This window comes from Heterodontus francisci, chromosome 3, assembly GCF_036365525.1.
Source record: "Heterodontus francisci isolate sHetFra1 chromosome 3, sHetFra1.hap1, whole genome shotgun sequence".
In the NCBI taxonomy this organism is placed as follows: domain Eukaryota; kingdom Metazoa; phylum Chordata; class Chondrichthyes; order Heterodontiformes; family Heterodontidae; genus Heterodontus; species Heterodontus francisci.
Window position 1 is genome coordinate 110,115,805 of NC_090373.1, and position 26,623 is coordinate 110,142,427.

General features: G+C 44.6%; 1 protein-coding gene across 3 annotated transcripts in view; it reads left to right on the forward strand.

The window, feature by feature from the left end:
• Positions 1-26,623, forward strand: part of fam184ab (family with sequence similarity 184 member Ab) — a 228,215-nt gene that overhangs the window by 100,242 nt on the left and 101,350 nt on the right. For all 3 annotated transcript variants that reach the window (XM_068025446.1, XM_068025447.1, XM_068025448.1), the window contains exons 7-8: positions 210-371; positions 16,735-16,856. In XM_068025446.1, the coding sequence (XP_067881547.1) occupies positions 210-371; positions 16,735-16,856 (284 nt within the window). The remainder of the gene's footprint in view (positions 1-209; positions 372-16,734; positions 16,857-26,623) is intronic.

The following is a 26,623-nucleotide window of genomic DNA, read 5'->3' on the forward strand; positions in this document are numbered from 1 at the left end:
TTCTGAGACCCTGTCATTGATAATACAGTAGGGACCTGTGATAAATGTATTGCATATTTTCCTCATTTTCAATTTTTCATCATTTTATGTGAGCATATAAAGAGGTTAAGTAGTCAAGTCTGAACCAGAAAATGGGCCTAGACTTTATGAACACTTCTCTTTTTTAAGTTCTTTTAGTTCAATGAAAAATGCATTTCCTGTTTTACTAGGTGTGCCGTTTACAAGAGCTTGTGAAGAAGAGTGAGCAAGGCCTAGGATCAGCTGAAGGACATATTTCTAGCCTGAAAGATGCTCAGGCAAGACTACAAAAAGATCTGGATTCTACAAGGGCCAAGCTCAGGGAGACGAGTGATTCCCTATCTTCTGTGCAAGTACTAATAACTATTTATATTTTAGTTATCTATCCCTATGTTTCCATGGTTTAATTCCTGTTAAACACATGTTCTGACCCTGTTTCTTTTAATTTTTGAATAATTGCAGCTCATCTTTTGTACATTAGAGCAAATGGCCTATAAAGACCTCCATGATTATGAACAGTTGGTACGTCATAACTGACAATCTAGTGAAAGTGCATTCCTTGAGGCAAGAAGTCTGTTTTCAGTAAATGCCTAAACAATCCAGCAATCAGAAATTTGAGTCTCTGAAGCTTGTTCATTCACCTGAATTTTGTTCGTTCTCGACTTGGGGAATTGCCTTATATTAGTAGAGTTTCTCATTTTGAAAAGAAAAACGGAGAATACCCAAATTATCATACTGGGCCCTGCTGGCAAAGGCTGCACCTTGGACTTCTGTGCTGTTCTGTTGAAAGTAATTTTTATGGTTATGAGCAGCTTCATGGGCACAAATTGTAGGTTGGAATAAATGGAAAAAGTTTTGAGATTAAATTATACTTCAAACATCAAATTAGCGTTACAGCACAATTTTCTGCAATCTCTGTCGTGAATGTCTTTATTCCAAAGCTGTCCTCCCCATGGGATAACCTCCTCTCTCCTCTCTGCTCACTGGCTGAGGCCTGGGTCTGCAGGCTTTCCCACCCCAAGGGCAGGCAACCTGTCAATCAGACTTGATTGTGAGTGGAAAATCTGGTCAAAAAAGTAAAATGCTTCTTCTTATGATCAGGACATTCAGGAAAACTTGTACTTCCAGTTCTCCCACCTGAAACTCCTCAACATCTCCACTCCACGATCCCTTCATTGCCTCAGTATTATCAGACTACTTGAGCCACAATTTGCACCACTTAAACATTGGGAAGGACAAAGCCATTGGCTTTAACCCTCATAACTAACTCTGTACGCTTGCCACTGATTCCTGGCGACTGTCTCAGGTTAAATGAGATTGTTCACAATCTCAATATCCTATTTGACCCTGAGTGGAGCTTCTGACTCCATATCTTTGATCTCACGGAAACCATCTACGTCCACCTCCATGACGTTGAATGTCTCTACCCTGCCTCAGTCCATCTGCTCCCAAAACCCTCATCCATGCGTTTGTTACCTCCATACTTGACAATTTAAATGTTCTGGCCTCCACCCTGTGTAAACTCCAGCTCATCCTAAACTCTGCTGCTCATATCCTATCCCGTGCCACATCTCACGCACCCATCTCCTCTTTGCTTGCTGGCTTGCATTGGCTCCCAGTCCACCAATGTCTTAAATGTAAACTTTTCTTCTTTGTGTTCAAATTCCTTCATAGCTTTGGCTCTCCCAATCTCTTGATTCTCCTCCAGCCCAGCAACTCTCTGAGGATTCTGCATTTTTGTAACTCTGTATATCAATTAACTAATTAGTGCTATAAATGTCAGTTAGAGGGGTGAAGTGCTTTACCTGTGAGATGTGGGAAGTCCGTGACGCTTCCAGCGTTCCGGGTGACTACATCTGCAGGAAGTGTACCCAGTTGCAGCTCCTCACAGACCGCATGGATCGGTTGGAGCGGCAACTGGATGCACTTAGGAGCATGCAAGTGGCGGAAAGCGTCATAGACAGGAGATTTAGAGAAGTGGTTACACCCAAAGTGCAGGCAGATAGATGGGTGACCGCTAGAAGGGGAAGGCAGTGCAGGAATCCCCTGTGGCTATCCCCCTCTCTAACAAGTATACCGTTTTGGATACTGTTGGGGGGGATGGCCTATCAGGGGAAAACAGCAGCAGCCAGAGCAGTGGCACCACGGCTGGCACTGCTGTTCAGCAGGGAGGGTCAAAGCGCAGAAGAGCAATGGTTCGAGGGGAGTCTATAGTCAGGGGCACAGATAGGCGCTTCTGTGGACGTGAAAGAGACTCCAGGATGGTATGTTGCCTCCCTGGTGCCAGGGTCAAGGATGTCTCTGAACGGACAGAGGGCACTCTGAAGGGGGAGGGTGAACAGCCAGAGGTTGTGGTACACATCGGTACCAATGACATAGGCAGGAAGAGTAACAAGGTCTGCAGGGGGAGTTTAGGGAGTTAGGTAGAAAGTTAAAAGGCAGGACCTCCAGGGTTGTAATCTTGGGATTACTCCCTGTGCCACATGCCAGTGAGGCTAGAAATAGGAAGATAGTGCAGCTAAACACATGGCTGAACAGCTGGTGTAGAAGGGAGGGTTTCAGATATCTGGACCATTGGGATCTCTTCAGGGACAGATGGGACCTGTACAAGAAGGACGGGTTGCATCTAAACTGGAGGGGCACAAATATCCTGGCTGCGAGGTTTACTAGCGTCACTCGGGAGGGTTTAAACTAGTGTGGCAGGGGTGTGGGAACCAGAGCAGTAGGACAGCAAGTGAAATAAATGAGGGGGAAGTAGTAAATAAGGCTAGTAAGACTAAGAGGAAGAGCAGGCAGGGAGATGTTGCGGAGCACAGCGGGACTGGTGGTCTGAAGTGCATTTGTTTCAGTGCGAGAAGTATAACGGGTAAGGCAGATGAACTTAGAGCTTGGATTAGTACTTGGAACTATGATGTTGTTGCTATTACAGAGACTTGGTTGAGGGAAGGACAGGATTGGCAGCTAAATGTTCCAGGATTTAGAAATTTCAGGTGGGATAGAGGGGGATGTAAAAGGGGTTGGGGAGTTGCATTACTTGTTAAGGAGGATATCACAGCTGTACTGCGGGAGGACACCTCAGAGGGGTCGTGCAGCGAGCAATATGGGTGGCGCTCAGGAATAGGAAGGGTGCAGTCACTATGTTGGGGGTTTACTACAGGCCTCCCAACAGCCAGCGGGAGGTAGAGGAGCAGATATGTAGACAGATTTTGGAAAGATGTAAAGGTAACAGGGTTGTAATGGTGGGTGATTTTAACTTCCCCAATATTGACTGGGACTCACTTAGTGCTAGGGGCTTGGATGGGGCATAATTTGTGAGGAGCATCCAGGAGGGCTTCTTGAAACAATATGTAGATAGTCCAACTAGGGATGGGGCCATTCTGGACCTGGTATTGGGGAATGAGCCTGGCCAGGTGGTCGAAGTTTCAGTGGGGGAGCATTTCGGGAGCAGTGACTATAATTCCATAAGTTTTAAGGTACTTGTGGATAAGGATAAGAGTAGTCCTCGGGTGAAGGTGCTAAATTGGGGGAAGGCTAATTATAACAAGATTAGGCAGGAACTGAAGAATTTAGATTGGGGGCGGCTGTTTGAGGGTAAATCAACATCTGACATGTGGGAGTCTTTCAAACGTCAGCTGATTAGAATCCAGGACCAGCATGTTCCTGTGAGGAAGAAAGACAAGTTTGGCAAGTTTCGGGAAGCTTGGATAACACGGGATATTGTGAGCCTGGTCTAAAAGAAAAAGGAAGCATTTGTAAGGGCTGGAAGGCTAGGAACAGATGAAGCACTTGAGGAATATAAAGACAGTAGAAAGGAACTTAAGTAAGGAGTTGGGAGGGCTAAAAGGGGTCATGAAAAGTAATTGGCAAACGGGGTTAAGGAAAATCCCAAAGCTTTTTATACATATATAAAGAACAAGAGGGTAACCAGGGAAAGGGTTGGCCCACTCAAGGACAGAGATGGGAATCTGTGTGTGGAGCCAGAGGAAATGGGCGAGGTGCTAAATGAGTACTTTGCATCAGTATTCACCAAGGAGAAGGACTTGGTGGATGATGAGCTTAGGGAAGGGAGTGCAGATAGTCTCAGTCATTCATTATCAAAAAGGAGGAGGTGTTGGGTGTCTTGCAAAGCATTAAGGTAGATAAGTCCCCAGGGCCTGATGGGATCTACCCTAGAATACTGAGGGAGGCAAGGGAAGAAATTGCTGGGGCCTTGACAGAAATCTTTGCATCCTCATTGGCTACAGGTGAGGTCCCAGAGGACTGGAGAATAGCCAATGTTGTTCCTTTGTTTAAGAAGGGTGGCAAGGGTAATCCAGGCAATTATCGGCCGGTGAGCCTTACGTCAGTGGTAGGGAAACTATTAGAGAGGATTCTTCGGGACAGGATTTACTCCCATTTGGAAACAAACGAGCTTATTAGCGAGAGACAGCATGGTTTTGTGAAGGGGAGGTCGTGTCTTACTAATTTGATTGAGTTTTTTGAGGAAGTGACGAAGATGATTGATGAAGGAAGGGCAGTGGATGTTGTCTATATGGACTTTAGTGAAGCCTTTGACAAGGTCCCGCATTGCAGACTGGTGCAAAAGGTGAAGTCACACGGGATCAGAGGTGAGCTGGCAAGATGGATACAGAACTGGCTCAGAAGACAGAGGGTTACAGTGGATGGGTGTTTTTCTGAATGGAGGAATGTGACTAGTGGTGTTCCGCAGGGATCAGTGCTGGGACCTTTGCTGTTTGTAGTTTATATAAATGATTTGGAGGAAAATGTAGCTGGTCTGATTAGTAAGTTTGCGGACGACACAAAGGTTGGTGGAGTTGCGGATAGTGATGAGGATTGTCAGGATACAGCAGGATATAGATCAGTTGGAGACTTGGGCGGAGAAATGGCAGATGGAGTTTAATCCGGACAAATGTGAGGTAATGCATTTTGGAAGGTCTAATGCAGGTGGGAGGTATACAGTAAATGGCAGAACCCTTAGGAGTATTGACAGGCAGAGAGATCTGGGCGTACAGGTCCACAGGTCACTGAAAGTGGCAACGCAGGTGGATAAGGTAGTCAAGAAGGCATACGGCATGCTTGCCTTCATCGGTCTGGGCATAGAGTATAAAAATTGGCAAGTCATGTTACAGCTGTACAGAACCTTATTTCGGCCACACTTAGACTATTGAGTGCAATTCTGGTCGCCACACTACCAGAAGGACGTGGAGGCTTTGGAGAGGGTACAGAAGAGGTTTACCAGGATGTTGCCTGGTCTGGAGGGCATTAGCTATGAGGAGAGGTTGGAAAAACTCGGATTGTTTTCACTGGAACGACGGAGGTGGAGGGGCGACATGATAAAGGTTTACAAAGTTATGTGCGGCATGGACAGAGTGGATAGTCAGAAGCTTTTTTCCAGGGTGAAAGAGTCAGTTACTAGGGGACATAGGTTTAAGGTGCGAGGGGCAAAGTTTAGAGGGGATGTGCGAGGCAAGTTTTTTTACACAGAGGGTGGTGAGTGCCTGGAACTTGCTGCCAGGGGAGGTGGTGGAAGCAGATATGATAGCAACGTTTAAGAGACATCTTGACAAATATATGAATAGGAAGGGAATAGAGGGATATGGGCCCGGGAAGTGCAGAAGGTGTTAGTTTCGGCAGGCATCAAGATCGGTGCAGGCTTGGAGGGCCGAATGGCCTGTTCTTGTGCTGTACTGTTCTTTGTTCTGGCCTCTTGTGAATCCCAGACTCTTCACCCCAGCATTGGCACCTGTGCCTTTATTCGCCTTCTCGGTTTTAGGCTGTGGAATTCCCTCCCTAAACCTTTCCACCTCACAGTCCTCCTTGGAACCCATCTCTTTGATCAAGTATTTAGTCACCCCTCACCCCCAAAAATACCTCTCTCTTTAGATTGTGTCATTTCTTTTATATTCTTTTATGGGATGTGGGCATCGCTGACAAGGCCAGCATTTGTTGCCCATCCCTAATTGCCCTTGACAACTGAGTGACTTGCGAGGCCATTTCAGAGGGCCTTTAAGCGTCAACCGCATTGCTGTGGGTCTGGAGTCACATGTAGGCCAGACCAGGTAAGGCTGGTGGATTTCCTTCCCTCAAGGACATTCATGAACCAGTTGGGTTTTTAGTACAATCGATGATAGTTTCATGGCACCATTCCTGAGACGAGCTTTCAATTCCAAATTTTTAAAATTAAAATATCAATTATTAATTAATTGAATTTCATTTCCACTAACTGCTGTGGTGGGATTTGAACCCATGTCCCTCGGGCATTAACCTGGGCCTCTGGATTACTAGTTCATTGACATTACCACTGTGCCACCATCTCACCCAATTTTGTCCGATTATGCTGCTGTGGAGCATCTTGAGATATGTTTTGTTAGGCACTGTATAAATGTATGTCGCTGTTGGTAATTTAACAAATGTTCAATGTTTGTACCGTCATCCAATAACTGCAAATAAATAACCTACAGTGATTATATTAAAGAAGTAAATTTAACAATTCTGCTCTCGTGATTTCCATGGAACAATTGGATTGCCATGATCATTAACTCCTTTGAGCTGTAATTATTTTAACTTTAATGAGAAGCATCCCTAATATTCTATTGTTTAGTGCATTCCAAAATTGAAGCAAATATGCAGCCTTTCCAATGTAATTGTTCCTATTTATCACCGTTTTAAAAAGTAACAGTTTTTTTTCCATTGTGACGGAAACCACATCTGCCAAATGGAAACATATTAATTTCGACATATGAAACACGATTTGAACTGTTACTGGACCTTGAATATAACTTGTTTAAGAAGACCACAGGGCAGTGGCTGAAAACATGGCTGCACATTTGCATTCTGAGAGACAGTTGCCTCGAGAGACAATGGGAATGCTCCCTGATTCAATTAGCCAGATGGGTTTTGTCAATAGTGATGATCAAAAGACGTTGAGAGTCATTGTCTTTGTCACAGCCAGCATTCCACCACCCCCGCTGAGTGTGTCTAGTGAGCTTTGAAGAATCAACAAACCTCCCAGGTGATGCTGTCTCAAACAAAGAGCTAATCATGACTAACCTGCTGGCCTGTCTGGGAATTGATTGAATTGTGCACACAGTAAAGTTTTGAGGCAGACTGCTTTTGAAGACCAAAGAGAAGCAAGGTCTGTCTGTCTGTCTCTCTCTCTTACACAAAGTTCCAGGGACCCATGGAAGTAACTTAAGCCTCAAGACAGAAGACCTCTCCAGCCTTCTGGTGCAAACAAAACAAGTTTGAAAGTGTGCACTGGGCCCCAATGAGAACTGCAAGACTTAACTTCAATCAAAGACTTTCTCTCTAACCCAAAACCAGTAACTGAATTCCATCTGCTACTTCAAACCTTCCCCCCCCCCGCCTTTAATTCTTTCTCCTCCTCTGTATATTTGTGTGCATGTCTATCGCGTATGCGTACTAGCGCGGTTACATCATGTATTGTAAGGTTAATAAACTTACACCTTTCTTGTTTAAACCTGAGAAAACCTGTATGATTCCTTTACAATTAGAGAACAGTGAGCAAGGACTCCAAGGGAAGGTAAAAAAAAAAGTGTTTTAAAAGTCTAACCAGGAAAAGGCCAAGAGGGGACCCCTTCCTCACCTGGTCGTATCAGAAATTTGGGGGCTAGCATCCGATTGGACTCACAGACCAACGAGAAATTGGAAGTGGGAAATCAAATTGATCCCAATCAAAATGAGAAAAGATTATAATACAGGTTTTTTTGTGGTTGTGTGTGCTGGAATAATAACATGTCCGGAACCGAAGCCAGTTGTAAACCATGGCGCGGAGTCAACTCCCCTTTGGCCCCTTTATTCCCTTCACCCACTTGATCCTGGCCGTCACGTGGGACTAAGTCCTCTTAATTCAGGCTCAGGCTGGGTGTTTGGGATATCGGGGTTACAGGAGAGCCACGCTCCACCTAATCCACCGGCTACAGTTAATGGCTTAGTACAAAGAGGAAGGAAACTCAGTCCTTTCTTTAACTATCAATTTACTTTATTCACGTTGTTGTACAATGTAAGAATAAGGCTTATACACTTGGTTAGACAAAAGCATGCAACTCAGACTGGGTTATACAGTTAATAACAAAGCTAGCTAGAATCAATAAGCACACCCACTAGGTTCCTCTGACCTTTCCCTGACCTAGTCACAGAAAACAAAGGATAATACCCGAAAAAGGGGAGAGCTGATGCTGGCCAGGCGTTCCGTTCTCTCTCTCTTTTACGTCGTCACCCCGTTGCTCACGCAGGGTCTTCCACTTCCGCGATGGTTGGTCTCCAGAGTTTCTCGCTGGCTCTATGCCCGAGAATCTCTATACTTATTCTCTTTCTTATCTCTTCAAAACTATGCTGTCTCTTTCCGGTTGGTTTAAGCCTGCTCACCTCGTTCGTATTTTCTCCTAATTGGCCCAGGCCCAAAGACCCCGGTATCACACCGTGTCCAAATAAGGCTCTATTCCTGTGATCTCTCCTTTGTCTTGTCACATAAATTAATTAGTTCAAACTGGTTTTTACCAGCACAGGCCAATGTCTGAGCTCCAGGTTACTATAGTTCATGAACTGTTCAACAGTTTGTAACAGACTCTGTATTTCTTGCAGCCCCTGGCCAACATAGTGCACTCCCAAGCCAGGGTGAAGTAACATGGGATAAGTTAAAGACACTGTCGATGGAAGGGTTGAGAAATAATGCTGAGCAGTGTGGGATCACTTTCTGTGCCAAGGCTAGGAAATCGGAACTCCTAGTGACCAACCATTTTTCCCTTGAATCTGAAGAATCAGAGAGATGGTTAGAAATAGATTCCAACAGGGTAATGTTAGGAAAGATACAACTGGAAAAGAGGAAACTTGAATTAGAAGACAGGGAAAGAGAGAGAGAAAGGGTGAGACGGGGGAAAGAAAAAGAAAGACAGGAGAGAGAGAGAAAGAAATTTCCAGAAGGAACGGGAGGAAAGAGAGCTGAGGCGGCTTGAGTTAACTGGGGAGTGACAGAATAACCCCAGTGAAAGCATGGAAAATACAAGTGGTATGGGCTGTGTACTGAATTTTTAAATTTTCCCAACTGATTCAAAAATTCAGTAGGGGAGACATGGAAACATTTTTTGTATCTTTTGAGAAACTTGCAAGGCAGTTAAAATGGCTGGCTGAGAGTTGGACTCTTCTACTGCAAATTAAGATAACCGGAAAAGCCCATGAAGTTTATTCCCCGTTGCCAGATGAGAGGTCATCAAATTATGAACTGAATAAAAAATGCTATCCTCGGGGCATATGAGCTAGTACCAGAAGCCTACCGCCAGATGTTCCAAATCCTCGAGAAACAGACTGATCAAGCTTACTTGGAGTTTGAGAGAAGTAAGCAGCTGGCTTTTGACTAGTGGTTGAGGGCTCTTAAAGTTCCACCTATGAAAACCTCAGACGTGATTTTGCTCGAGGAATTTAAAAACTCTCTTCCCCCCCCCCCCCCCTCCATAAAGACCCATGTGGAGGAACAAAATGTACATAGAGTGAGGCAAGCTGCAGTTCTGGCAGATGAGTTTGTTCTAATATACAAGTTGGTTCCCCAAGGGAAAACCTTTCCTTGTCACCCCCACAAATCCGCAAAGGGACAAAGGGTGGGAAGGGGATAGGAGCCCAAGCAGTCCCAGGAGAGAAAGAAAAGCAGGAGACAAAGGGAGCCCTCCTCCAGCCAAACAAGGAGGTGCTGTAAGTAGGAGTGAGACCTGGAGACCTGTGTGCTTCCATTGTAATAAAGCAGGTCATCTAAGAGCTGACTTCTGGAAACTATGTACACCTGCTTGGTAAAGGAGGAGGGACCCTGATGGAATGCACAGCTGAACAAGCTGTGGCTTTAACTGCAGCAATAGTAAGACCCAGAAAACATACTGCTGCGGGTGCAGGAAGATTTAATAGGATTCCTGAAGGTTGTCAGGATTTTGTGTCTGAAGGGAGAGTAACCCCATACCCCTTGAATGGGACAAGCAAACCGATAGTAATTATCAGGGATACAGGGGTCACCCGATCCCTTTTACCAGGAAAAGGCCTGACCTTTCCCCCAGAGAGTGCAGTAAATACCAGAATGATAGTAAATGGTATTGTGGGGCAGTGTATGCCTGTACCTTTACATCAGGTGCACTTGGAGTGCGACCTAGGTTCAGGACCGGTGACTATAGGGATTGTCCCTAGTTTGCCTGTGGACAGGGTTGACCTGCTCCTAGAAAATGATCTGGCAGGAGCGAAGGTGGTAGCTTCCCCAGTAGTGATAGAGAGACGGCAAGAGGTCAGAGAGACAGGCCAGTATCAGGAGACGGTCCCCTGCAGTTCCCCTGAATGTGTAGTGAATCGGGCCATGACCAAACTAGCTCCCCCAGAGGAGACTGCATTGGCACTGCAGGCAGATGACCATGAGGTCTGTCTGTCCGCAACTTTCTAAGGAAAGTTCGAGGACCCAGGGAGTGGATTAAATGGATTTTCCCAGCTGTGGCTCAGTGAGCCGACCCAGTAGTGAGAGTTAGCACAGGCTGCCCAGATTGTAATTGAAGCAGAGGGAGTCCCTGATTGCTACTATTTAAAGAATGAGGTACTGATGAGGAAGTGGAGCTCTCCTCAAAGACCTGAGGACAAAGAGTGGACAGTGGTTCACAAGGTAGTGGTGCCGCAGAGGTACCGGAGAGAAATATTAAGAATGGCCCATGAGATTGCAGTGGCTGTACATGTCGGTATACGAAAAACCAAAGCCCGCATAAGACAGCAATTTGACTGGCCAAAACTCCACAAAGATGTGGTGGAGTACCGTAGGAGTTGCCACATGTGCCAGGTTGAGGAGAAACCCCAACCTACAGTGAAATCTGCACCCCTACCTCCTTTTATTTTAATTTTATTTTATTTAGAGATACAGCACTGAAACAGGCCCTTCGGCCCACCGAGTCTGTGCCGACCAACAACCACCCATTTATGCTAACCCTACAGTAATCCCATATGCCCTACCACCTACCTACACTAGGGGCAATTTATAACAGCCAATTTACCTATCACCTGCAAGTCTTTGGCGGTGGGAGGAAACCGGAGCACCCGGAGGAAACCCACGCAGACTCAGGGAGAACTTGCAAACTCCACACAGACAGTACCCAGAATTGAACCAGGGTCCCTAGAGCTGTGAGGCTGCGGTGCTAACCACTGTGCCACAGCAGAGGGCTGGTGAACTGTAAGTGACCACTGCCAAAAACAAACGGGGACAGACAGGCACAGGTCTGGCAAAAAGTGAGAACAGAAAGGGGAAAAAGGGACAAAGAGAACAGGTTAAAGGAAGTCAGAGAGAATTCCCAAATGAAAACCCCTACTGTCCGATTAGCCAATCCCGAAATGTTGTGTCATGCAGGCCCCCATTTGCCAAGAATGAGATCTAATTTTGCCACATGAACATTGATTTTTAAACTGTTACTGGAGTAAAGAAAGAACTTGTTTTAAAAACAAAACCCACTAGACCCTTGACTGGATTGGCTAACCCTTGACTGGAAATACATTTGCATCGTAACAGACAGTACTTGGAAAGGACAAAGCTCCAATTTAATCCACAATGGACTTTTGATTCCAGACGTTGAAGGTGGAGAGGCTATCATTCTCGGTTAACTGCTAAGATGGCCGAATACACAAACAGATGTGGCAGACCAGTTTCGTCACATGACTTAACTTGGAGTTTTTTGAATTTGAACTGGCCACAGAGAATTTGAACTCAGAAAGCTGTTTGCTCCTGGACTGAAAAGACCTTTCTCCTGTCTGCTCCCATCTCTTTCTCACCAAACTGAAGATGCATTGAAGACACAGGAACCCCAAGAGAGAAAAGTCTCCTATAGTGAATAAGGTTTAAGAAGAATACTGGACCCCAAAGAAAAGCAAGAATTACCTACAAAAGGACTACAGTGAGCTCGAAGCACAGGAGCAAGAAATTCTTCTGATATTGCCTCAAACCTCTATTTTTTCTTCTCTTTTCTGTCTCTATTTGTATGTGCGTATCGCATATGCATGCTAGTGTGGGGCACAGCATGTATCCATAGGGGTTAACTGAATTAGAGTTTAAGTTTTAATAAAATTTCACTTTTCTCCTTTAACAAAGGCTATTTGTGCTCATTTCTTTGCCTTATAATTGGAAAGCAGTGAACAAGCTCAATACACAGTGTGTTTAAAATTAAACCCTGTTACAATAAGACCAGATGAAGGCTGAGAAAGACCCCTCGACACCTTTCTCACCTGGTTGTAACAGTTGGAAAAATTAGACCCAAATCCTCCTATATAAATGCAGATGCCAGAAACACCCCACCAGAGTTGCTAACAGCATTTACAGAAACCGGCAGGGATAAAGAAAGTCCTAAAAAGGGCAGAGAAACATTGAGGGTAATGCCTCACCTAATCAGAGTGCCACAGGGAGTGCAATAGAATCTGGATAAATACCTGTAAGCAGGAGTGTCCCAGAGGACAAAGGGAAGATCAGCAGAGAATCCCCCCCACAGTCAAGAGAAAAGGGAAACAAACACATCCTAAAGAGAAAAGCACTTGCATGACTCATCAGAACACTGAAAGAGAGATCAGAGTGGGTCCACCCATTGCTGACTCCCATGATCAGAACTCCAAACTAGGGCTAATTAAATCTAACTATCCCCCTGCAGACCCCAACAGGAACAAAGCTACCCTAAACGATCATGGAAATGTGCAAAATGCAAACCTCCCCAAAAATCACATGTTTATTGGGATGCCCATTCCCAACTTATTGCAGGCTGATAGTGAAGAAACTTTAATTCCCTTGGGCAACACATAACTATCTCAGACCCACCTCAAAAAAAGGGGCAGTTTAAAGCAGCACTGCTGCAAAGGAAAGACAGGCTGTAATAATTTCAAGATTTCTGAATGAATGAGAGAAATGCATGTGTGTTTTCCTGTACTTTCTCTTCCTTCTAATTTATAATGAAATGCTCCCATTAATGTCGCAGTTCATTTGGCCGGATGTGGAGGTGTGACAGAAACCACGCCTGCCAAATTGAAACATATTAATTTCGTCATATGAAACACTATTTGAACTGTTACTGGACCTTGAACATAACTTGTTTAAGAAGACCACAGAGCAGTGGCTGAAAACATGGCTGTACATTTGCATTCTGAGAGACAGTTGCCTAGCGAGACAATGGGAGTGCTCCCTGATTCAATTAGCCAGATGGGGTTTGTCAATAGTGATGATCAAAAGAGATTGAGAGTCATTGTCTGTGTAACAGCCAGCATTCCACCACCCCCACTGAGTGTGTCTAGTGAGCTTTGAAGAATCAACAAACCTCCCAGGTGATGCTGTCTCAAACAAAGAGCTAATCACATGACCAACCTGTTAGCCAACCTGGGAATTGATCCAATTGTGCACACAGTAAAGTTTTGAGGCAGACTGCTTTTGAAGACCAAAGAGAAGCAAGATCTGTCTCTCTCTCTCTCTCTTACACAAAGTTCCAGGGACCCATGGAAGTAACATAAGTCTCAAGACAGAAGACCTCTGCAGCCTTCTGGTACCAGCGAAACAAGTTTGAAAGCGTGCAGTGGGCCCCAATGAGAACTGCAAGAGTTAACTTCAATTAAAGACTTTACATCTAACCCAGACCAGTAACTGAATTCCATCTGCTACTTCAAACCTCCCCCCCCACTCCCCTTTAATTCTTTCTCCTCCTCTTTCTCTATTTGCATCTGTGTTGATCACGTATGCATGTTAGCATGGTTGCGTCATGCATTCTTAGTAGTTTTAACTGAGGTAGAGTTTTAAGGTTAATAAACTTTCACTGTTCTTGTTTAAACCTAAGAAAACCTGTTTGGTTGATTCCTTTACAATTACAGTTAGAGAGCAGTGAGCAAGGACTCACTGAGGGGAAGCGAAAAAAACACTCTTTTAAAAGTTAAACCCTGTTAATGCCAAATCAAGAAATGGCTGAGAAGGGTGCCCTAGACCCCTTCCTCACCTGGTCGTACCATCATTTAAGTAGATACTATCTACATCGTACAAGTCAAAATCACCTGGATTGCCAGACTACAAAAAAAAACTTCATTCATGCCCTTCGTTCTGTTGTCAGTGTCTCTGCCGTCGCTCAGAGAAGTTTACTTTAGGCATTTAGTTTTGTTTTAAAGAACAATTGGAAACCTCATTGCAGAATTAGAATATATATAGATGGGCTGTTTTTAATACCTCATGGAGGACCCATTCACTTTCCATTTCCTTTTTAAAAAATTCATGTCTGCTAAGCGTTTTACTTGTAACTGAGCAGTTTAATACTTCATCTACTGTTGTGCAATCTTGCTGGGGGGAGCTTACTGCTAATGTTATTGATATTTCTTGAGACTGAAGGGACATAGTTTGTTTTTCAGTTTGTTTTCTGGTCCATTTTTAGCAACTTGCCATGCCTACCTCATGGGGATGGTTCTCTCAAAAACAAAATAGGGAGTGGGAAGAGGCATTTGGTCTTTGTCAATCCCTGTCTTTAGAATTTGTATGGATCTTTTCTGGTGACCGACTTGAAACTCTGTCTCAGCTGTCATCTTTCATTCCATGAGTTCTAACAGTGGAAAGCCTGTTCCAGACTCTGTGCGAGGGTTTGATGAGCCATTTCATTTGTGGAAGTTTGTTTGTTTGAGTAACAGGAGTAAATGAATAAGGCTGCCACATTCTCGAACAAGAATTGAACAGAATGTTGTTCCACTGTCCAAGATAAGTGTTGCTGAATGATCTGTCAGTGTCAGTTACATAGCTGGAAAAATGACCATGCCTTTTGTATGCTTTAATTGTTAAGAAAGACTTAGTTCTCTGACTTTTGGCACATGATGCCCCTTCTAAGGATCTAACCTGATCCAAAAATATGCTGAAATTGGGTACAATCCCTTCCGAAATATTTGTTGATAAATTTCCCAAGATTTAAGCATGCCTAAGCAAATTAGCGTGTCCATGCCAGTTGAGAGTTAAGGCAGATTTTGATTTTGAAGAGGGATTAGACCACAAGATCATAAGAAAATTGACAAATTCTGCAATAAAATTGACAGGTATATATCTGTAGTTTCACATTTCATTAATATTTTTTGCCTTCCTAAATATCAAATCTTACATGAAGGAAGAATAAATTGTCTCATTAATGTTTTGTAAGAAATCCATGTGACAAAAGTAACATGTTCAACCAATAAAAAATAGGGAAAATTCCTGTGTTATATAACTTTCAGTAAGTAAAGTTAATGTTTAAAGATGGGCTTAGGTAGCTACAGATGAAAATAAGTTTTATTTTCTGTGATTGTGAAAAAGAAAACAAAAGATTTGCATTTATACAGCACCTTTTACAGAATATTCTAAAATGCTTACAGCCAATGACGTACATTGTAATGTAGGAAATGCGAAGCCACTTTGTGCACAGCAAGTTCCCACAAACAGCAATATGATGACTAGATAATTTGTTTTAGTGATGTTGATTGAAGGGTGAATATTGTCCAGGTCACTGGGGATAACTCTTCTGCTCTTTGAAGAGGGCAGACTGAGCCTTGGTATTATATCTCATCCAAAAGACAGCAACTCCATCTGAGGGACTGAGAGCATTCTGCACTGGAGTGTCAGCCCTGATTTTTGTGCTCAAGCCCTGGAGTAGGATTTGAACCCACAGTCTTGTGACTCAGAAGTGAGCATGTTACCAGCTGACTCATAGCTGATACTGCGAGGATAGTAAATATGTAAAAGTGGCTAATGTGCCACAGATTCAGTAAGAAACAGCTAGCCACATTTGGTGCCGTGATCTGAACTTAGAAACTAGTCAGGTCAAAGCGAGCTGGTTGCTGGGGCAACACTTCTTTGAAATGTGAATCACAAACTGGAAGACATTCATTATCTCTAATGGTTAGGCCATCAATGAAGCTTTGTTCTAAGAGAAGTCAAGTTGTTTAAAAGCATTCATAGACTTTCAAGAATCCAGTAAAATTATGATTGTAATTGTTGTCAGGTACCAAAAGGAAATTGACTATCAAATGGTCAGAAGGATACTTAAGCTCATTAACATGCTAGACAGTGGTTGTTATGACTGATCTATAAGAAGAGTTTATTTTATCATTAAAATTACCCTCCTTTAACAGCCTCCTTTGACAGTTGAAGGCAAGACATAATTTAAGAAAAGCTCTTGGCCACCCATTCCCTGCTTCTACCACTTAAGATGTTTAGAGGGTGTCCTTCCTTGTGAGTCACCTCCCAAGTAATGGCTGTTTGCAACTCAGTCAAAAAATACTGATCAGAACTTTAAAAAAAACTTGAGTGTGCTATTTTTCCTATTTTAAAGCACTTTATTTATTGTTCAAGTCAAGTACTGTGCTGGTCATGGTTTTCTGCTGTCGTAATTATTTCACTTTTAGCCTGAATAAGATGGTCTGACAGTGTGGTATTTGGTGGACATCAATCTAAACATTGGTACATTATATCACACATGAAGGGTAATTAGTAGCCCTGTCAAATGCTATCCCAGTCATTGCACAAAGAAGTGTAGAGGTTTTGGTTCGTAGAGATTTGGTATCTTCTAAAGCAAGATAGAAGTGTTGGGATAAAACCCTTTTAGTAACAATCCAATTTGCATGCTGCTTCAAATAAGTAAGTCGAGTAGAAGTTACCTTTTTTGTAGCTCTTAAATAATTACTTTACTACAGTAGGCGGAATAATGTCCTTGTGTGCCATAGGGAGAATTGGAGCAGCAAAGGCAGGAATATGAGGCAAGACTGACTGCAGCAAAAGAAGAGGAGAAACTCAAATTGGAAAAATTGGAAAAAGATTTGGAACAGAAATGGAAAGCAACTGTAAGGTAATTCCATTGTTCTGACTGAATGCAGTTTCACTGCCAGTGAACTGGAATTTTTTTTCTAATAATGCCATTAGATTGTTTGGGGTATTTAATAGTATCCAAGATTGATGAAATCAAGTTAGATTAAATTTTCTGTTTTTGCCTAAGTGTTGAAATCATCAAAGTTTGAGGCAGCTCTTTTTATCTCCATGGAAGTGAGTTTCCATGCAGTGGTAATTTTGCCATTATTGTGTAGAACCTTGAGTTATGTGACGTAACAGTTGCCCAGACAAGGCACATCCCAGAGTGGTGGGTAGGGCCAGATGTTTGAGACTGAAGTGGCAATAAGGAATGTGCAGGGAGAACGAGAGCAGGAATGGGACAAGCTCATGAAGTGGCTGGTATCTGGGGCATACCTAACTTTATGCAGACTGAAAGGTAAGTATATTAAATCTGTGTTCTGTATACATGTGTTATATTTTGCTGTTCAAAACTGACACTGTAATTTGAAAGCAGCCAGTCAGGAGGAATACAGTAATTTAAGTTGATCTTCCATGATTTCAGTCACTTGGCAAAATAAAGAAACCTCAACTCTTCCATTGAGAAAAAAAATAATATTGGACTAGAAATTGGTCCATGTTTTTTTGGGTGTGGGGGGTCGCAATTCATGATCTACTTGCATCCGTTGACGTGGAGTTAGGCAGCACGCAAACTTGGTGCTGTATTCTCATTTATCTGATTGTGGCGTTGGACTGAGTGGGGCCTGTGCTGCTGGCTGCCTGAGTGCTCAGCAGGGGACCAAGCAGCAACTGCTAATTGCACATGGTGCAGTCAGCCTTCCCTTTTAAAGGGAAGCTGCAATGAATCACAGGAAGCCGCAGCTGAATGCTGTTTCTACAATTCTGATGAAAGAAAATTGGACAGCAGGGCAAAGGGAGGGCTCCCAGGTTCACAAACCTGGCACTGGAGGCCTTAGTCATGGAGGTGGACAGGAGGAGAAATGCCATGATTCCGTGGGGGGCCAGAAGGCCCTCAAGGACCACTCTCAAAGGGAGTTGGAAGCAGGTGACCAAGGAGGTCAATTCCTGGAATCTGACCCCACGGACCTGTTAGCAGTGCCAAAAGAAGACTAATGATCCTTTTTGGTTGGTCAAGTTCAGTGACTTCATCTTCACATGACATCTCCTGCTCACCACACCACCAATCTCTCGTGCTACTCAATGCACCATGCTCCCATCATTCGCCTATTTGCATCCCTGGAACTCAGACCTCATGCCGAACATCCAAATACTCCACCTCACCCAGGCACACCTTCTACTGATGCCAGCGTCAACCCAGCTCCCACTGCTTCCATATACCTTCACCTATTCGACCATAACAGGCATATCACCCACATATGGTGCGACACAATCACTGACATTCTGCCCTCTCTCTTACAGGACAAGGTGGTACACAATGGAAGGGAGCAGAATTGGTGGAGGATAAGGATGCCTGCGCCTCCTGAGCCCCACGGAAGAGATGGCTCTCCGCATCATGGGGCCGGCTGTGACAGAGCCTGTGGCATCTGGTGTTTCAGAGAACATTGAGGGTGATGATATGGTCGTGCCTTTCAGCGCGCAGCTCACCCTCATCCAGCTATCTGGCATGATGAACAAGCTGCTGTTCGTGTGACCTTGGACCTCTTGCTTTCCTCTTCCATCCCCTTCCATCACCCCAATATTCCCATTTATGATTTCCTTTCATAAACCCGAGAACTCCTGCCTGCCTAGCCACAGCACTTTCAGGAGAAGGAGAGAGAGAAACAGCACAGCACTTATGAAGATGCCGCATCACTTGATTTGACATTAGCAGCCATCATACCAACTATATGAGATACCAGCACTGCACGTTCCTTAGAGGCAAGTATAGAGTTGGGATCTATGCATGGTGAATCACCGGGCAAGAGTGGACTGCAGCCAGGCCAGGGGAAAGGATAGTTTTCCTGCCAGCTTACTGGAGGGTGAAGTTGCAGACGACTTCAGCTACAGGGCACTCAAATGTGAACCTTAGTGGGGCAGCATACAAGAGAGTGCTGATAAGCTTCCAGTCACTGCCAAGGAGCATGGAGGAGTTCAGCTAAAACTTGGCAGTGGGCATTACACTGAGACCCAGGGTATTGCTCTGGGGACATGAGTTCAAATCCCACCACAGCAGAAGATGGAATTTGAATTCAATTAATAAATCTGGAATTAAAAAGCTAGTCTAATTATGGCCATCAAACCATTGTCGATTGTTGTAAAAAATCTATCTGGTTCACTAATGTCCTGTGGGAAGGAAATCTGCTGTCCTTACTTGACCTGGCCTACATGTGACTCCAGACCCACAGCTATGTAGTTGACTCTTACATGCCCTCTGAAATGGCCTAGCAAGCCTCTCAGTTGTATCTAACCGCTACGAAGTCAATAAAAAGGAATGAAAACGGATGGACCACCCGGCATCGACCTAGGCACCAGAAACAACAACGGCAAACCCAACCCTCTCGACCCTGCAAAGTCCTCCTTACTAACATCTAGGGGCTTGTGCCGAAGTTGGGAGAGCTGTCCCACAGACTAGTCAATCAACAACCTGACATAGTCATACTCACAGAATCCATACCTGACAGACAATGTCCCAGACACTGCCATCACCATCCCCGGGTATGTCTTGTCCCACCGGCAGGACAGACCGAGCAGAGGTGGCGGCACAGTGGTATACAGTAGGGAGGGAGTTGCCCAGGGAGTCCTCAACATCGACTCTGGGCCCCATGAAGTCTCATGGCATCTGATCAAACATGGACAAGGAAACCTCCTACTGATTACCACCTACTGCCCTCCCTCAGCTGATGACTCAGTACTCCTCCATGTTGAACAACACTTGGAGGAAGGACTCAGGGTGGCAAGGGCACAGAATGTACTCTGGGTGGGGGACTTCAATGTCCATCACCGAGAGTGGCTCGGTAGCACCACTACTGACCGAGCTGGCCGAATCCTAAAGGACATAGCTGCTAGACTGGGTATGTGGCAGGTGGTGAGCGAACCAAAAAGAGGGGAAAACATACTTGACCTCATCCTCACCAATCTGCCTGCCGCAGATGCTTCTGTCCAGGACAGTATTGGTAGGAGTGACCAGTGCACAGTCCTTGTGTAGATGAAGTCCTGCCTTCACATTGAGGATACCCTCCTTCGTGTTGTGTGGCACTACCACCGTGCTAAATGGGATAGATTTCGAACAGATCTAGCAATGCAAAACTGGTCATCAGCAGCAGCAGAATTGTACTCAACCACAATCTGTAACCTCATGGCCCGGCATATCCCCCACTCTACCATTACCATCAAGCCAGGAGACCAACCCTGGTTCAATGAAGAGTGCAGGAGGGCATGCCAGGAGCAGCACCAGTCATACCTCAAAATGAGGTGTCAACCTGGTGAAGCTACAACACAGGACTATCTGCGTGCCAAACTACGTAAGCAGCATGCGATAGACAGAGCGAAGCGATCCCATAACCAATGGATCAGATCGAAGCACTGCAGTGCTGCCACATCCAGCCATGAATGGTGGTGGACCATTAAACAACTAATTGGAGGAGGTGGCTCCACAAATATCCCCATCCTCAATGATGGGGGAGCCCAGCACATCAGTGCGAAAGATAAGGCTGCAACATTTGCAACCATCTTCAGCCAGAAGTGCCGAGTTGATGATCCATCTCGGCCTCCTCCTGAAGTCCCCAGCAGCATGGGTGCCAGACTTCAGCCAATTCGATTCAGTCCGTGTGATATCAAGAAACGACTGAAGGCACTGGATACTGCAAAGGCTATGCGCCCTGACAGTATTCCGGCAATAGTACTGAAGACCTATGCTCCAGAACTTGCCGCGCCCCTAGCCAAGCTGTTCCAGTCCAGCTACAACACTGGCATCTACCCTGCAATGTGAAAAATTGCTCAGATATGTCATGTACACAAAAAGCAGGACAAGTCCAACCCGGCCAATTACCGCCCCATCAGCCTACTCTCAATCATCAGTAAAGTGATGAAAGGTGTCATCAACAGTGCCATCAAGCGGTACTTGCTTAACAATAACCTGCTCAGTGACGCTCAGTTTGGGTTCCGCCAGGGCCTCTCAGCTCCTGACCTCATTACAGCCTTGGTTCAAACATGGACAAAAGAGCTGAACTCAAGAGGTGAGGTGAGAGTGACTGCCCTTGACATCAGGGCAGCATTTGACCAAGTATGGCATCAAGGAGCCCTAGCAAAACTGAGGTCAATGAGAATCAAGGGTAAAACCCTTCGCTGGCTGGAGTCATACCTAGTGCAAAGGAAGATGGTTGTGGTTGTTGGAGGTCAATCATCTGAGTTGCAGGACTTCCTGAGGATGGTGTCCTAAGCCCAACCATCTTCAGCTGCTTCATCAATGACCTTCCTTCAATCATAAGAAGTGGGGATGTTCGCTGATGATTGCACAATGTTCAGCACCATTCGTGACTCCTCAGATACTGAAGAAGAACGTGTAGCAATGCAGCAAGACTTGGACAATATCCAGGCTTGGGCTGATAAGTGGCAAGTAATATTCGCACCAAACAAGTGACAGGCAATGACCATCTCCAGCAAGAGAGAATCTAACCATCTCCCCTTGACATTCAACGGCATTAGCATCGCTGAATCCCCCACTATCAACATCCTAGGGGTTACCATTGACCAGCCATATAAATACCATGGCTACAAGAGCAGGTCAGAGGCCAGGAATCCTGCGGCGAGTAACTCATCCCCTGACTCCCAAAAGCCTGTCTACCATCTGCAAGGCACAAGTCAGGAGTGTGATGGACTGCTCTCCACTTGCCTGGATGGGTGCAGCTCCAACAACACTCAAGAAGCTTGACACCATCCAGGACAAAGCAGCCCGCTTGATTGGCACCCCATCTACAAACATTCACTCCCTCCACCACCGACGCACAGTGGCAGCAGTGTATACCATCTTCAAGATGCACTGCAGCAACGCACCAAAGCTCCTTAGACAGCACCTTCCAAACCCGCGACCTCTACCACCTGGAAGGACGAGGGCAGTAAATGCATGGGAACACCACCACCTGCAAGTTCCCGTTGAAGTCACACACCATCCTCTTGGAACTATATCGCCTTCCTTCACTGTTGCTGGGTCAAAATCCTGGAACTCCCTTCCTAACAGCACTGTGGGTGTACCTACCCCACATGGACTGCAGCGGTTCAAGAAGGCAGCTCACCACCACCTTCTCAAGGGCAATTAGGGATGGGCAATAAATGCTTGCCTGGCCAGCGACGCCCACATCCCATGAATGAATTTTAAAAAAACTGAGTTCCCCTCTCTGCAGCCTCTGCTCCATCTCCCTGATGTGCTGAAGACCCAGAGACACTGCAGCTGCTGCCCCCATACCTGTTGCAGCCTTTGTGTGGACAGGTAATCATATCCTCTGCCCTCCCTGTGAAGATGCCTTAACGCTCTTTGCCAAATCAAGGAACTCACCACAACACCTCCAAAAACACTCCACAGTACTTCCAATACTTGAAATAGCAGAAGTTATTCTAAATTAGCTTAACTGCAAATAGGGTGCTTAGCCCTTGAAATAATGCTGAACCCCTCTTGCAGCTGAAAGCATGTTCTTTGTTGAGTGACAAATGAGAAGTTGAATTGACCTGCGTGGTCCAAGCTCACAAATAGAGCATCAAATCAACTGGTAGGACTGAGTGATGCCATGACACTAGTTCAGCGGCTTCCAGCGCGCACAGGATGCCTGTGTGGCACCCTTCCCATCATGGGACATATGCCAGGAGCAGCTGGAGGCACAGTGAGCTCGAGTAGGAGAGTCTCCAGCTTTCGCAACGCTGTCTCCGGCTGTGCTACATGTTCAAGTTTTACACCCATCATCTCAATAGCCAATCTTATCTTGTTTCCTGAATGTCAACACAGAAAATTGAACAGTGGAGCTGTTGCTAATATTATAAATAACTTGTCTAAAATAAAGCTTTGAGAATTGAGTTATAAGTTTGTTTCCAAGTCTTTTGGAGAAAGCAAAAACATTCAAATCTTTGAGGGGAGATGCCCCATATTAGTTCAGAAACCTACTGTTGATTTCTGGGGCATGTTGCAAGGCCCATGAATACAGAATGTAAAGATATAGTCGTGACTCCTCTTCTCTTCCTGCTCCCGCACCATTAGCTCTGGTGCCACCCAAGAATCTATCCTTGGACCCCTCCTATTTCTCATCTAGGTGCTGCCCCTAAGCAACATTACCCGAAAGCACAGCGTGCGCTGATGTCATCCACCTCTACCTCACCACCACCTCTGTCGACACCTCCACTGTTGCTAAATTATGAGACTGCTTATCTGACATCCAGTATTGGATAAGCAGAAATTTTGTCCAATTAAATATTAGGAAGACTGAAGCCATTGTTTTCAGTCCCCACTCCAAACTCCATTCCGACTCTATCCTCTCCCTGGGAAAAGTCTGACATTAAACCAGCCTGTTTGCGAATTTGGTGTCATATTTGAGATGAGATACCAATCACACATTCGCGCTATCACGAAGACCACCTATTTCCACCTCCCTAACATCACTTGACTTTGCCCCTGTCTTCGCTCATCTGCTGCTGAAACTCTCATTCATGTCTTCATTACCTCTTGACTTGACTATTCCAAAAAAAACTCCTGGCTGGTCTCCCACATTCAGCCATTCCTAACCTTCTTTGGGCCTCCTTATCTCGAGAGATAATGGATACGCGCCTGGAGGTGGTCAGTGGTTTGTGAAGCAGCGCCTGGAGTGGCTATAAAGGCCAATTCTTGAGTGACAGGCTCTTCCACAGGTGCTGCAGAGAAATTTGTTTGTTGGGGCTGTTGCACAGTTGGCTCTCCCCTTGCGCCTCTGTCTTTTTTCCTGCCAACTACTAAGTCTCTTCGACTCGCCACATTTTAGCCCTGTCTTTATGGCTGCCCGCCAGCTCTGGCAAACGCTGGCAACTGACTCCCACCTTGAGGCCATATAAAAACTCTGCTGTCCGTGTCTTAACTCGCACCAAGTCCCATTCACCTATTACCCCTGCGATCACTGACCTGTATTGGCTCTCAGTCAAGCAACGTCTTGATTTTAAAATTTTCATCCTTGTTTTCAAATCCCGCCTTGCCCCTCCCTATTTCTATAATCTCCTGCAGCCCCACAACCCTCCAAGATTTCTGGCGTCTTGAGCATCCCCAATTTTATTTGCTCCACCGTAGGCGACCCCGCCTTCAGTTGCCTAGGCCCTAAGCCCGGGAATACTCTCCCTGCATCTTTCCATCTCTCGACCTCACTTTCCTCCATCAGGACACTCCTTAAAACCCACCTCTTTGACCAAGCTATTGGTCATCTGACCTAATATTTCCTTGTGTGGCTTGGTGCCATATTTTGTTTTATAATGCATGTGTGAAGCGTCTTTGGATGTTTTATTAACGTTAAAGGCGCTATATAAATATAAGTTGTTATTGTAACGGGAAATCTAGTTGAAGCCTATATTTTTGTAACAAGCTGAAGGGTTAAAGTAAAAACATCAGGGAAAGCATTAAAAAGCATTAGAAGACTATTCACTGAATTTAATCATGTTATTGTAAAATATGTAATGTTTAAAAAATGTTTTAAAATCTTATTATGAGAATTAAAAATTTTAGTTGCTGAGGAAAAGAATCTTGAGGATTTTTCAAAGCATTTAACCCATTTTTTTCTTTTCGGTATATTGATCTGACTAGGTCAAGATTTGTTACTTTCATAAATTATGTGATGGTTTCTCTATCTGCTTTCCTTGCTTTTCGGGCATACAGTCGCTGCATTATCAATTCTGATATGCTGTTAATTTAGAGTTGAAAAATCATAAAAAGTAAGTTGGATGTGTTCAGAACCTGTGTGCTGTATGCAAAATGCACATGGCACTTAGAAAAATTCAAGGTAATCAGGCAGAGTGAACATGGTTTTGTGAAAGGCAAATCATGTTTAACCAATTTATTGGAGTTCTTTGAAGAAGTAACAAGTGCTGTGGATAAAGTGGAATCAGTGGATGTACTGTACTTAGATTTCCAGAAGGCATTTGATAAGGTGCCACATCAAAGGTTATTGCAGAAAATAAAAGCTCATGCTGTAGGGGGTAACATATTGGCATGGCTCGAAGATTGGCCAGCTAATGGGAAACAGAGAGTAGGCATAAATAGGTCATTTTCTGGTTGGCAAAATGTAACAAGTGGTGTGCCACAGGGCTCAGTGCTGGGTCCTCCACTTTTTACAATTTATATAAATGATTTGGATGAAGGGACCGAAGCTATGGTTGCTAAGTTAGCTGATGACACAAAGATAGGTAGGAAAATAAGTTGTGAAGAGGACATAAGGAGGCTACAAACGGATATAGAAGGGTTAAGTGAGTGGGCAAAGATCTGACAAATGGAGTATAATGTGGGAAAATGTGAAATTGTCCATTTTGGCAGGAAGAATAGAAAAGAAGCATATTATCTAAATGGTGAGAGATTGCAGAGCTCTGTAATGCAGAGGGATCTGGGTGTCCAAGTGCATGAATCGCAAAAGGTTTGTATGCAGGTACAGGAAATAATTAGGAAATGTAATGTTATCATTTATTGTGAGGGAATTGAAAACAGAAGTAGGGAGGTTATGCTTCAGTAATGCAGGACATTGGTGAAACCACATCTGGAGTACTGTGTACAGCATTGGTCTCTTTATTTAATGAAGGATGTAAATGCGTTGGAAGCATTTTGAAGATTTATTACACCTGGAATGGGCGGGTTGTCTTATGAGGAAAGGTTGGACATGCTAGGTTTGTATCTGCTGGAGTTAGAAGAGTAAGAGGCGACTTGATTGAAACGTATAAGATCTTGAGGGATCTTGACAGGGTGGATGTGGAAAGTATGTTTCCTCTTGTGGGAGAATCTAGAACTGGGGATCATGTTTAAAAATAAGGGGTCACCCATTTAAGACCGAGATGAGGAGAAATTTTTTCTCTGAGGATCGAGAGTCTTTGGAACTCTCTTCCTCAAAATGCAGTGGAAGCTGAGTCTTTGAATATTTTTAAGGCAGAGGTAGATAGGTTCTTGATAAGCAAGGGGTGAAAGGTTATTTGGGGGTAGGCGGAGTTGAAGATAAATCAGATCAGCCATGATCTTGTTGAATGGCGGAGCAGGCTTGAGGGGCAAAGTGGCCTACTCCTGCTCCTAATTCGTATGTTTGTATTCCCAAGGCACATTCTGGAGTATTGGTTGAGGCAGATTTTATTCCTCCACTCTGCTTAAATTCCTGATATCAGCTATGCCCGAACATCATAATGGCAGAATTTCAGCAGTGTAGATGCTTCTGTCTGTTCCATTTGCATCCAGTACTGGCAGCAGTACAGAAGCATTCCTGGACTACCCTCCAGATACTTCCCGTTTGACTCTGCAGTACCTATCTGCGAACATTGGGAAGATTAAAGCCATCTACCTCGGCAGTTACTACGAACTCTGTACCCTGCCATTCAACTCTACCTTCCTTCCTGGCCACAGTCTTAGGCTAAACCACACTGTTCATAATCTCAGCATCCAGTATGGCCCCAAGCTGAACTTCATATCCCACATCCTGTCTACTTCCATTCCTGTATTATTGCGCTGTACGTCAGCTTATTTGCCGCTGAAAACTTCAAGTCTGAACCTCTATCCTCCATAAACTTTAATTCAAGCTTATTTTGTAGCAAGTCCACTTGCTCATCACCCCTGTCCTTACTTACCTACATTGACTC